The sequence below is a fragment of the Carassius auratus genome, chromosome 44 (assembly GCF_003368295.1).
Source record: "Carassius auratus strain Wakin chromosome 44, ASM336829v1, whole genome shotgun sequence".
Lineage (NCBI taxonomy): Eukaryota > Metazoa > Chordata > Actinopteri > Cypriniformes > Cyprinidae > Carassius > Carassius auratus.
This window is the reverse complement of record NC_039286.1, coordinates 3961105-3973786: the sequence shown is the minus strand read 5'-3', so window position 1 is coordinate 3973786 and position 12682 is coordinate 3961105. Positions and strand designations below refer to the sequence as shown.

At 35.8% G+C, this 12682-nt stretch overlaps 2 protein-coding genes across 4 annotated transcripts; both read left to right on the top strand.

Annotated features, from left to right (window-relative positions):
• Nucleotides 1–245: 245 nt before the first annotated feature.
• Nucleotides 246–3851, top strand: LOC113062178 (coiled-coil domain-containing protein 106-like). The gene is made up of 7 exons (XM_026231823.1): nt 246–375; nt 715–791; nt 1095–1193; nt 1271–1477; nt 1563–1712; nt 2315–2521; nt 2610–3851. Exons 1-7 carry the CDS (start codon nt 353–355, stop codon nt 2924–2926), a joined length of 1080 nt encoding a protein of 359 aa, XP_026087608.1. The 5' UTR covers nt 246–352; the 3' UTR covers nt 2927–3851.
• Nucleotides 3852–4266: 415 nt separating this feature from the next.
• Nucleotides 4267–11924, top strand: LOC113062177 (splicing factor U2AF 65 kDa subunit-like). Of its 3 annotated transcripts, none has more exons than XM_026231821.1 (14): nt 4267–4318; nt 4701–4763; nt 5849–5869; nt 6140–6272; nt 6654–6689; nt 7377–7483; nt 7730–7881; nt 8285–8401; nt 8495–8633; nt 8895–8974; nt 9837–9959; nt 10060–10146; nt 10636–10887; nt 11060–11924. In XM_026231821.1, the coding sequence occupies exons 2-14, from the start codon at nt 4715–4717 to the stop codon at nt 11192–11194; spliced, it is 1431 nt and encodes a 476-aa protein (XP_026087606.1). In that variant the 5' UTR covers nt 4267–4318; nt 4701–4714; the 3' UTR covers nt 11195–11924. The 3 variants fall into 3 exon arrangements, with proteins under 3 accessions (XP_026087606.1, XP_026087604.1, XP_026087607.1); XM_026231819.1 differs by having other exon boundaries at nt 4288–4581; XM_026231822.1 differs by lacking the exon at nt 6654–6689 and having other exon boundaries at nt 4288–4581.
• Nucleotides 11925–12682: the final 758 nt, after the last annotated feature.

The window sequence follows — 12682 nt, the reverse complement described above, 5'->3', positions numbered from 1 at the left end:
TTACAATTAAGCGTGCTACCTTGTCCAAAAAATATAATATAAAAATATATATATATATATATATATATATATATATAATATATAAAATTCATTTTAGTTATCTTTTCAAAATAAATAGTTACAGAAAAATAACCTACGTTCATTTATTAATTTAAGTATTTAAAATTAAGAATGACATATGATTTGTAAAGGACCCGGATAATCTTGTTCTGTAGACTGTCGTTCAGTCAGTCAATCCTCATGATGCGGCGATCAACACAACGGAACACAACAAACGAGAGCCAATCCACACGCGGACGTTTGGGTTTAGCAAACGAGATCCTTTAAGTTGCATTCGTAAATACACGAGATTATGAGCCCTCATATATGCATGCAGTAAGTGTGTAATGCAATTTAGTAGAACTACTTGATGCGAATTGATATATCCAAAGCTAATTTAAATATACTCGCACGCTTTCCTTATTAACAGGAATGTATGAAACAATCATCCACTGCCCTGTCTGACAGAGCGGAGACACAGGCTAATTAACTAATGTTTAATTAACTACTTGTTAATGTTAATGACTAATTAACTACTTAGTCGACCTTTGTTGTTATTAATTGCATCACGCCCTGCTCTGTGTCATGCATTTCCTCCTTTTCTAAGTTTTGTATCGGTTTACTTTAGTTTGCAGTTGGATTCGTGGTTTTGAGAGAACTTATGTTTGGTTGTAGATTTGTGAACGTCAACCAGCTCCATGTCACCGAAATCATGACGACTGATGCACAGAGAAGCACGAGGAGCTGCAGAGGTTAGACCTTCTTCATTTAAAAATGTCTTTCAACTGGATGTAATCTTATTAGTAAAATCTAGTTTGAAATAATTTAAGGCGATTTTGGGATAAGATGGAATAAGCTGGTTATTAGCAGGTTGCCAGCTGGTTCCACAAACCAGCTTGACCGGTGATTTGTTTGCTGGTTTACCCCTGTAAAACCTGACATGAAATGATAGTCAGAAAAATCTTTGAAATGCAAAGGTGTATGTGTTTATATACATATATAATATACTTTCCAGCTGATTAATAATGCCAGATTTGTCTTGCTCCTGATTACAGGTTTGAAGAATGAAGATGGGTATGAAATTTCCATTCCCTTTGAGGATAATAGCCTGGATGAGTCTGGTTTCTATAATCAAAATGATCACACCTTCGATGGTATTTACTTTAGCCACATTATAACATGTTTAACACAATTGAGGTCTACACTGTAATATGTTTCAATGCTTCTGCAGAGTCAGACTCCGGTCAGATTCCTACTTGCAGTCCATACCTTCTGATTACCAGCCTCCGAGCACAACTGCAGATTTCTCTGGAAAAAAACTCCTGGCTCCAAAAACGCATCGAAGATCTGGAGGAGGAGAGGGACTTCCTGCGCTGCCAACTTGACAGATTCATTTTCAGCACCAAGAATCAGGAGAGCAATGGCATGATTGGGAAAGGTAGCTTTAGATTTGTACTTGTGTGATATAGTGTCTTATAATGTAGTAATCTAATTATAAAAATGTTATCTTTATTTAATTTAAGAAGCAGAAGCTGAACCTCAGCCCACAACTCAGAAGCAGCCCACCAATCAGAAGCCAACCCCCCGAAAGACATCCATTCCTTCTCCATCACCCATGATGACACGCTCTGGAAAAATCCCCACATGCATCCAGAAGCGCAGCAGAAAAAGCAGCTAATTGGCTTTTATTTTGTTTTTAGACCTACTTTTTTTTTTTTTTTTTTTTTTTTCTTCTTCTTAATAAATGTGTTCAATTAAAATTTAAACTCACTTGGACAAATCTCACTATTGCTAAATGCTTTGTCTATAACGGTATTATTATTATAATTATTTTATAATTTTGTAGTTTTTAATATAAACAAAAATATATTCTATTTGTAGATTGTAATTTTTAATTGTAAATGTAAAAAAAAATTTGTTTTGTTTTTTTCATAATTTTAAAGTGTGTGTATATGTTTGTGTGTGTGTATATATATATATATATATATATATATATATATATATATATATATATATATATATATATATATATATATATATATATATATATATATATATATATATATATATATATAAAATCTTCAGTTCATTTGGTTTTAGTAATTAGAACCAAGAAATGTCACCATGGCAACTACCTGCATTCTTTTTATATATTTCTAAGTAATGAAAATTTGTATTCTAATGGTTTTAGTCAACACTAATAACCTTGTAAGAAAAACTGATCTCCAAAGAAAATTTTTTATTTATTTGTAACTTGTTTTTGCTATTGTAACAGATCAAGAAGAGGAGGAGGTGATTGAGGAGGAAGAGTATATAGCGGAGGAAGACTATTTGGAAGAGGAGCACCTTGTTACAGATGATGATGGAGATGAGACTGAGAGTAATGGCTCACGTAAGTGTCGTTCAGGCAGGCAGAATAGCCAGACGAGGGTGAAAAGACGACGTGTTTTCCGTATTGCACGAAGCATGGAAAGACAAAGAGGTGAGAATTTATTATATTTATTTTCAGTTTCTGTATATTTCAAAGCAACTGCATTTTTTATATTTAATAACTGCAATTTTGCTTGTAGTTAAAGATCCTGCAGGTGTTCTGCTTCGCTACAATAAGATCCTTGTAACCTATCAGAAGCTGAAGAGCATGTCTAGAGCATTCCAGGTCCACGGGGTTGACCGAAACACTGTCGCCTCCACCACTCCTATCGCTGAAATGCTTTTGGTTGCTCCTGAGAAGGTATCTGAAGTTGGTGAGTTTGATTCTTCCAAGGAAAAGCTTCTGGATTACGCAAGACGCTGTTATAAAGCTCTTGACGAGGATGCTCATGCTAAGGTGCAGACCTTGAAGAAGAACAACCTCTTGCTGCCCATTTCATACAGGTTCAGACACTAAATTTCCACAAATCAATTCCTTTTTTGGGCTTTTTTTTTTTTTCCTACCTCCAATTCTAGATCTACACATTTGGAGTGAAAATCTGTTCAAATACCAACTCTGTGCCAACTCTATTAATAATGATGATTCTTCAGAAAGAGTGTGTAGACTCCAAGAATGGCATGTTGAACAAATGCTGTACAGTTTTGAAAGTTAAGAGAAAACATTTATTTGGGTAAATTAATAAAGGGAGAAGACAATTTTGAAAGAAATTGTAAGTCACGGTGTATAAAGGGTTGCCTGTCCTTATCTTGTTTATATGCTTATGTTTCTTATGGTGATGTTTGGAGACTCACTCCTTTAATATAAGGGACTTCGTTTTGTTTTAGGCAAGACACCACTTTTCTTTAGTATCCTGACCCATTTCATCACATTTGGACGATGTATGTCAGGCTAAAGATTACGGAATAAAAATAAAGATCACAGCCTGCTACCATCTAAAAGAATGTCTTCGTAAAATCATCTTCAGGGTTTCTAAACTTCTACGTTTGCTATCAAATAATAAAGAACCAACTTGTTCTTTGATTAGTGGCCTTGGCTATAATAGTCTGCAATTATTTCCATGCAAAACCTTCTGAGACAAACCCAAAGAACAAAGAGTAGTAGTTGGTGGGTTTATCATTGAAATCACTTGGTTGTTGAAGTGTATTGCTGTCTTATTTAATGACTGTGGCACACCGATGTGGTGTTATTCACAATTGAGCATAAAAAAATAAAAAATATAAGCCCTTTCCTTATTTGTAATGGGACTACTTAAGCATGTTTTGTGTGTGTCTGTGATTGACGAGGGAAAATAAATATATGTTTGAAATTGAAAACATTATTTACATTTGTGCAATTTTGTACACTTTTGGTACCAGTCCTACTCCGAAGGTTACAAAAGTAAAAGTAAAAACCTTTGAGATTTTTTTTATATATATAATTATTATTATTTATGAGACCATGTTGTTCAATACGTTCCTTAGTAGTTTATGGCATGCCTGTGTAAGATTAAAGATCATACTAAAACAGTGTTTATACATGATGTCAGTTTAAAAGCTTGAATGACATTTTTGTTACTGTGATTGTATCATTTTCCTATTATGACTATTCATTTCAAAACTACCATGCTGTTATTAAACATAAGTATAGAAGAGCATTCAGTCATTTTCAACATGAACTCATATATATATATATATATATATATATATTTATTTTTTTATTATTTTTTTTTATTTTTATTTTTTAAATACGAAATCTAATCAAAGATTATAGGAACTCTTCTCTCCAGGCCTGTAGGGGGCGCGTGGCGCCAAAGCTCTTATTCAGAGTCATTTGGCGTGAAGAAACGATCGTCGCATCCGCCAACGCGGAGTAAGTGGTTTCTGGTTAGCCTTTTTGGCCGAGACGGGCTAGACTTCAGCACAGTTATTAGTGACAAAGAACAGCATTTGACTATCAGAGAATCTATCTAAGCAGCAATTAATTACATATAAGTGATTTAGTCATCTATTTAGGCGACGCGGACCTTTTATTTACCCGCACCGTGCACGGGTTGGAGTTAGCATTAGCAGCTAACAATCCTCGGAAGAAACGCGTTTATTTTCCACTGCGCGAATTTGCGTGTCTCGGAAACTGTAAGCTGGTGTTACATTTTAAAACATCTATAATTTCGTAGTCCACCCCTTTAAATTGCGTGTGACTGAGAAAGCTTTGTATACTTGAAAGTGCGTGTTAACTGAAATTTCTGCTTCAGATCAAAACACCAGGATGTCTGATTTTGATGAATTTGAGAGGCAGCTTTCTGAAAACAAACAAGGTAAGTATAAATGTGCACTACTGACTGCAATCAACCGTAATCGCTTGCATCACACCGTAATAACAAAACATGGTGTCTGTTGTCAGTATAAATAGCCACATATTGATTGACGGTAATGAAACTCGTTCAGCACGTTAAGTACATTGGTTGTTTATGCTTAATATATAAATAAAATACATCTATAACGTTATAAATATGCATAAACATTTGATAATGGGCCATTTTTTATATTTACTGACTCGATGCTTATTTAATTTATTCACAGTTGTTTGGATAAAGGTGAAAACCAAAAGCTCAATTTAGTTATAAATAAGGCTAGGGCTGGACGATATGGCCAAAATTTATATCACGATATATTTCTTCATTTCGTTCGATGCGATATACCTAATCCAGATATCAATATGAACCCTATTAAAAAAAGTCTCATAAAACTGCCAAGAACGGCCACAACAGATCTGTTTACCTACAAACATATTAAAAATTAAGTATATGAAACATATTCCTATAAAAGATTATAATATTTTAGGGGGGAAAATGGCACAAATGAATAAATGTTCACCTTTTGTAATGTAATCCAAGCAGCTCCGCCCATGAACGCTACTTCAGATAAAATGGAAATGCCATCGAAACTTTTCCCTTCAGATATACATTAATTTAAAACACCTGCTCCGCGTTTTGATTTTAAAACGTGCAGTGCAAGTCAAACGCTACAAAAAAATCAGTGTATGTGAAACACTGGTAATGTATATCGAAATATCGGAAATGTTTAAAAATCATATCACCATTATTGAAAATAATGTATATCTTGATACATATTGATATTGAATTATTGTCCAGCCCGTAATACGGCATATAATGCTCTATATTCACAATTAATTCTTTAAAAACATGCCTATACAATAAGTGCTGAGAGAGTTTTATGTTTGATACCTTAGCTCACTTGACTTTTTCTGTGATAATGGTCCTAGAAATTACATTTAAAGCTTAACTTTTTTGTCTTTTATGATTAGCTTGTAAATATAGACAGTGTATTGTTGTCAGATCACCTTGACTTGACTTTACCTCTCTCATTCTCTTCTGCGCAGGTGACAGTCTAAACGGTCATGGTGGGTATCCCATAATGAGGTGTAAAAAATCATGTGTAACCTGTCTCTTTCCTTTCCATCTAATCTTCCTTTTTTCCTCTAGACACTCAGTGTGACAACTGCATAATATTGTGCCAGATATCTTTATTTTTTTCTTTAAATCTGCAGCTGGAATGGGTTTTTTCTTCTTTTTCCGATTTATTTCCTTACTCCTGTTTGCTTCAGAAATCTGCAGCTTTGTCTCATGTTTTTGCATGCTCATGTTTTTCATGTCTCTTTATTCTGTCTTAGAGCGGGACAAAGAGAACCGGCACCGGCGACGCAGCCCATCACGCAGCCGCAGTCGAGAGAGGAAAAGGAGAAGCAAAGAGAGGAGAAGCAGGGAACGCCGCAGTGACAGCAAAGACCGCCGCCATAGGCGCAGGTGAGATTAGTTGTCATGTTTTAACATAACTTTCATCATTGTAAAAGGCTCATCAGTCAGGATCTCCAGCACAGAGTATGAGCTTTAGCCAGGTTAATTTAAATGCTTATTTCAGATTAAACATCTGACTTTCTGCAAGTTATTGAAGCCTTGCCAGCAGAATAAAATCTTGTTGTTGAACCCTGTTAAAATAGATGCTGTAATTACCATATTGATCACTTTAATGTAAAACTGAAGTAGTGCACAGTAATCAAGAACAAAGCAAGTTAACCAGTAAAATCACTAGTCTACTCTTAAACCTCATCCAGTTGTTTTATATGCGTGGTTTAAGCTACTGCAAAGTAGCTACATGTCAAACCCTGTTTTTAAATGTCATTTCAGTGAACATACTCAGAACCCTCCCCAAGACAATGTCAGGTAATACTGCAGATGACCTGACCCAGTTTGACCATTGTTTTTATAATTTTTTACATCTTGCAAATTCAAGTGTTGTGATTTTGAAGGCATTTGTCAGATGAATTGGTACTCTCATGTCTGTGTAAAAGGAATAGTTCACCCAAAATGAATATTTGCTCAAATAAATTTCCCCACATTCAGGACATGTTGATCAAGATGTAGATGAGTTTGTTTCATTATTCATCATTTTGATAAATTTAGCGTTACAGCATCACTTGCTCACCATTGGATCCTCTGCAGTGAATGGGTGCCGTCAAAAAAAGACTCTCATTATGACAGCACCCATTAACTGCAGAGGATCCATTGGTGAGCAAGTGTTGTAAAGCTAAATTTTCCAAAATCACAAACTCATCTATATCTTGAATGGCCTGAGGGTGAGTAAATTTAAGCTAATTTTCATTTTTGGATGAATTGTTCCTTTAAAAGCCTTCTTCATGTGCTGTACTACGTTTTAAATTAGTGCCAGTTGTAACAATTGTATTTGTTTTGTTGTTTTTAATTTCTCTGATTTTCAATAGGATTTTAAGGGATAATATAGAGTCCTAGCTCTGTCAGATACAATGTTGAAATAATCATATTCTTGAACATTTAATGCAAATGAATTAACTTTAGTCCTTTTCTTTTTCTCTGTGCCTTTCTGGTAATCAGCCGTTCTCCTCACCGGGAGAAAAAGAAGATCAAAATTAAGAAGTACTGGGATGTGCCGCCTCCTGGCTTTGAGCATATTACACCCATGCAGTACAAGGCAATGCAAGGTGAGGCACATGGCATAAAACACTACCTTGTGTAGAAGTGTGTTATACCCGTTTAAACGATGCACAGAAATGTGTAAAAAGTTTTATTGCTATATGAATTTGAAACTCATATCATCCTTTCATTAAGTATCATGTATTCTGCCCACTTTCGGTTTATTTTATTTATGTATATGGGTGCTGGTCTCTTGTCATTTAGGTCATTTATTTTACTGTCATTAATGTAGTTGTTTTCTCTCTCTCACCCAGCCGCTGGTCAGATCCCAGCTACTGCTTTGCTGCCCACCATGACTCCAGAAGGCCTGGCAGTAACGCCGACCCCAGTACCAGTAGTGGGCAGCCAGATGACTCGCCAGGCTCGCAGGCTTTACGTTGGCAACATCCCATTTGGCATCACAGAGGTGTTAAATGAACATTATTCACATACTAGAATTACTCTGCAGGGCTTTGGAGAACAGATCCACAATCAGATATATCATGCATTAGCATATTGTATATTTATTTGTGCATTCTAATTCACTCTGTTTTAACATTGAGATTACAATTGCCATCATCTATTGCTCACTTAAATATAATATTTAAAATACTAATAATTTATTGATGTCATTAAATGTACTGTTTAGAAAATCTATTTTAATCTAATGTGATCTAAGATGGATCATTTATTTTTCTCTTAATTATTTAGACAAACCTTAAATAGTATACACTTTAATTGGTGCATCCCTTATAACATTATGAATGTCCTTGCATTATATAACTAATTGAAAATTGTTCCAGAGCTTACTAAACACTCTTCTTCTTCAGGAGTCTATGATGGACTTCTTCAATGCCCAGATGAGACTTGGTGGTCTAACTCAAGCTCCAGGAAACCCTATCCTCGCTGTCCAGATTAACCAGGACAAGAACTTTGCTTTCCTTGAGGTGGGAAATGCCTGTATACACTGACAGAGGCTTATATTTCTAATGAATAGATAAGCTGGTTTCATTACAATTGTCTTCCTATCAACTCTTCAGTTCCGATCAGTGGATGAGACCACCCAGGCCATGGCATTTGATGGCATCATCTTCCAGGGGCAGAGTTTAAAGATTCGCCGGCCACATGACTATCAGCCTTTACCTGGCATGAGTGAGAACCCCAGCGTATATGTCCCGGGTACACAGATTTTACAGATCTCAGATCACAACAAACATGACTTTTTCCTTTGATTAGAAATGGCTTCAGCATACATTTGTATTACGTTCTCATTTCCAGGTGAATGGATTTTATTTAAACTTGGCCCTAAGAAATTTAGCCTGTTACCACACTGTTATTTCTCTTCTCATCAATTCAGTCCTCTCTTTTTAGACTTCCGGTCTATTGTTCTCTTCTGCCAGTCAGTTGTCTGTTAACAACTGTTCTCCATCTGCTCCACAGGTGTGGTGTCCACTGTTGTACCAGACACTATTCACAAGCTCTTCATTGGTGGTTTGCCAAACTATCTCAATGACGACCAGGTTGGTTACAAATGGTTTCTGGTAGAGAGTCTCAGTTACCTTTTATTGTAAAAAACAAAAAAACAAAAGGGCCTTGATTATTTATAATAAGCTATAACAGCTTAGGCATCAGGAAATTTCTTATTTTTTAATCCCTTCAGCAGCTGTATTTTTTTTTTTTTCCGGAAAACCAAGATTCCCACAGTTTTGGAAAACCTTGTTATGTGAAGTAGCGGGATTTTTATAATGCAATTTGTAGACCTGGAAATGGTCATGGTGATTTAATAGAATAATAAAACGCCACAGGCATTTTTATAATGAATATACAATAAATATACAATTAATTTTAAATTAATAAATTCTCAATTCTCAAAGTCCAGTAAATCATGAACAACTGGAAATGTCATGGGGGGCCTTCAAATTGTGTTGTGGGCAATGTGGGGCCTTGGGGGCAAAAAGGTTGAAAATCACTAAACTAAACTGCGCAAAATATTGAGTAAGTTCTATTGAAATAATGAGCTAGTTTGATAGATCGCATTATTCTTAAACACCATAAGAACTAACAGTAATATGTGGTAAAGTTTGCTCAGCTTTGTGCTTGTCTTGGGTGTGTATAGCTCTTCACGCTCTGCACGTCCTTTGAAGAATCCCCACATGAAAATGAGCAGCAAGGGTTAATTTTTTTTAAAAGGTCCTTAAGTTTACCTTTAACCGTTTGTATGGCACATTTCAGCACAAATTGTTTTATGACAACAAGGTCATGCGTGCATAATTGAAACAAAAGCAAACTCACAGCAGAAAATGTTCCTGGAAACTTTTTTTTTTTTTGTCAAGCTTTTATTAAGTGTGATATAGCAGTTTTGAATTTGTTTTATGTCCTCAGGTTAAAGAGTTGTTAACCTCTTTTGGACCTCTCAAAGCCTTCAATTTGGTTAAGGACACTGCTACCGGCCTCTCAAAGGGCTATGCTTTCTGTGAATATGTGGATGTTAACATCAATGATCAAGTGAGTTGGCATGGCTAGATTCTGCACGGTATCCAATGATTTTAACATCCTTTGGCCTACTTTAACAGAGTTAATCCGTTAATATTAATATTTTTTCCAGGCTATTGCAGGACTGAATGGTATGCAGTTAGCAGATAAGAAGCTGCTGGTTCAGAGGGCAAGTGTAGGAGCCAAGAATGCCACAATGGTGAGCATGGAATTCAACTTCAAATGTTTTGTTTTAAAACACACATTCAAAGTAGTACTCCTGCTCAAAACTTTGTGGTCAGTAAGATATTTTAAATTATGGTCACACATTTTTATGAAATATGATTAATAAAAAGTTTTTGAAAAACATTTGTTTGAAATAGAAGTATTTGTAAGATTATAAATGTCTTCTGAATAAAGTTTTAATTTCCTTAAAAAAAAATCCTACTGACCAAAAACAGTTGAATAGTAGGTTGACCCTCTGATGTCACATGGATTACTTTACATATCTCCTATACCGTATTTTTCGGACTATACTTTTTTCCATAGTTTGGCTGGTCCTGCGACTTATAGTCATGTGCGACTTATTTATCAAAATTTATTTGACATGAACCAAGAGGGTGCATTAATGCATATACTCATTATTTTAAATGGTATAAATAGTTTCTCAGGCTGTCTATCTTTCTTCCCCCCCACTAAACATTTGTAGACAAGCATAAATGAGACTCCAGTGACACTGCAAGTGCCGGGGATGATGAACAACCCCATGGGGCAGATGGGCGGTATTCCCACTGAGGTCCTGTGCCTGATGAACATGGTGGCTCCAGAGGAACTGGTGGATGATGAGGAGTACGAGGAGATAGTGGAGGACGTGAGGGATGAATGCTCCAAATACGGCCAGGTCAAGAGCATAGAGATTCCCCGTCCTGTCGATGGCCTTGAGGTCCCTGGAACCGGCAAGGTAAGCTTTACCAAACCAGCTCAACTGACGGATGGGAGTCAAACTCAGCCGCCTTTAGTCCTTGTGTAGGTGCTGATTAAAGCACTTTGACTTCGAACCCTCCAGCAACGAACATCTGGTAGCACTACACTAACATAGACAAACCAGCTCACAATCTGTTTTATTTTTCCAGATCTTTGTGGAGTTCACAACTGTTTTCGACTCCCAGAAAGCCATGCAGGCCTTGACGGGAAGAAAGTTCGCCAACAGGGTGGTGGTGACCAAGTACTGCGATCCAGATGCTTACCACCGCCGAGACTTCTGGTAGAGGAAGAGAGCAAGAAAAATAGGATGGAGTAGCAGCATTGCGGAAAAATTAAGGCAGAGATAACGAAAGGGGGAACACTTTTTTTTTTTCTACTCTTTAAAAAAGCCAAAAGGTTAATGTTATGTTTTGTTTTGTTTTGAGATGATTCGTGAGCAATTATGGGAGGGCTTTTGCTTTCATTTGTATTTTAAGAACATTAGCTGGAGATATTCTGTTATACTGATTATGCTTAATCTGTTAATAAAATTTACTATTTTTTAATTGTATACTGAAACAAATGATGTAAAATTGTGACCATCAGAGAAGACGAAAGAACTATTGATACTCAACTAAATGTGGAGATAAGTACATATTAGACAGGTAGTTCAAAGATCTGAACATCTTTCAGTCCTTTACCTTGTTTTTATCTCTTTTTATTTCTCATTAGTATCCCACTGTGACCGCTCTTTCTTGAAAGTCATTCGTCTTCTCTGTTGGCCAACTCACCACGTTTCCCTCCCATTTTGTAGCTTTTTGCAGTTCATATCTCTAGGTATTAGACTGTCCCAGTTTTTGTCTGGTTTTGTTCTTAAACTTGGTCTCTTCCATACATATCACCAGCCCATTTGACGGTGATGATATTTGTCCAGTGTGGCACCTTTTCTGTATGCGTGATGTGTTTTTTTTCCTTCTTCTCAGTATAATAGGCCACTTTGATAATAAAACTCTTGGAAGTATGATCAGTTGTGAATCTGTCTGGTTGTCATTTATTTGCGGGACACGGCATGCTACTCTAAGAAACAATATGAAGCAATTTTGTACTTTATTTTTGGCCTGTCACATGATTACTTTCTAAATTTAACAAATATTTGCTTTATCTTCTGGTCTAAGTGTACATATCTAATCCCTCTGCACATCCTCTTTTGCATATTTTTTTATGTTGCTTATTTTTTCTTACATAGTACAGCACTATCAGGCTTACATATTTGCTGATTTATTAATAGTACTATGAACATTTAGTGACTGCTAATACCTGAATTCAGTATATTGAAATGATTCACTCACGTGCCACAAGTGTCTAAAATCATTGACTGATTGTTTACCACATAAGGACTATTTAAGTGTTACCTTTTCCGAAGCCACTGAAGTTGTGTAGGTCGTTATTGCTTCATAATAACTTTTAACTTCTGTTATAGGAGATCAGACTGAACTGGGATTTATTGAGATACTTGGAGGGACTGAAGTTAATCACATATTTTTCCATCTCTTTCTCTATGTAAAGAACGGTTTGATACTGTCGTGCAGCAACAAACAAAAAAAAAAAAACACTTTTTTTACTAGTATGTTCCGATTTAAGCCAGATATTGTGTTGTGTTACTTTTAAGTCTACTGTAATCATGTTATTGTGCTTTCAACATCTAGGAGTGTTAACAAGCGTGTTTATTAGAAAACTGAATAGGCCTATTGTGTGTTTTTATGTCAGCTCGGGCAATTTTGTTCATAGTGTGT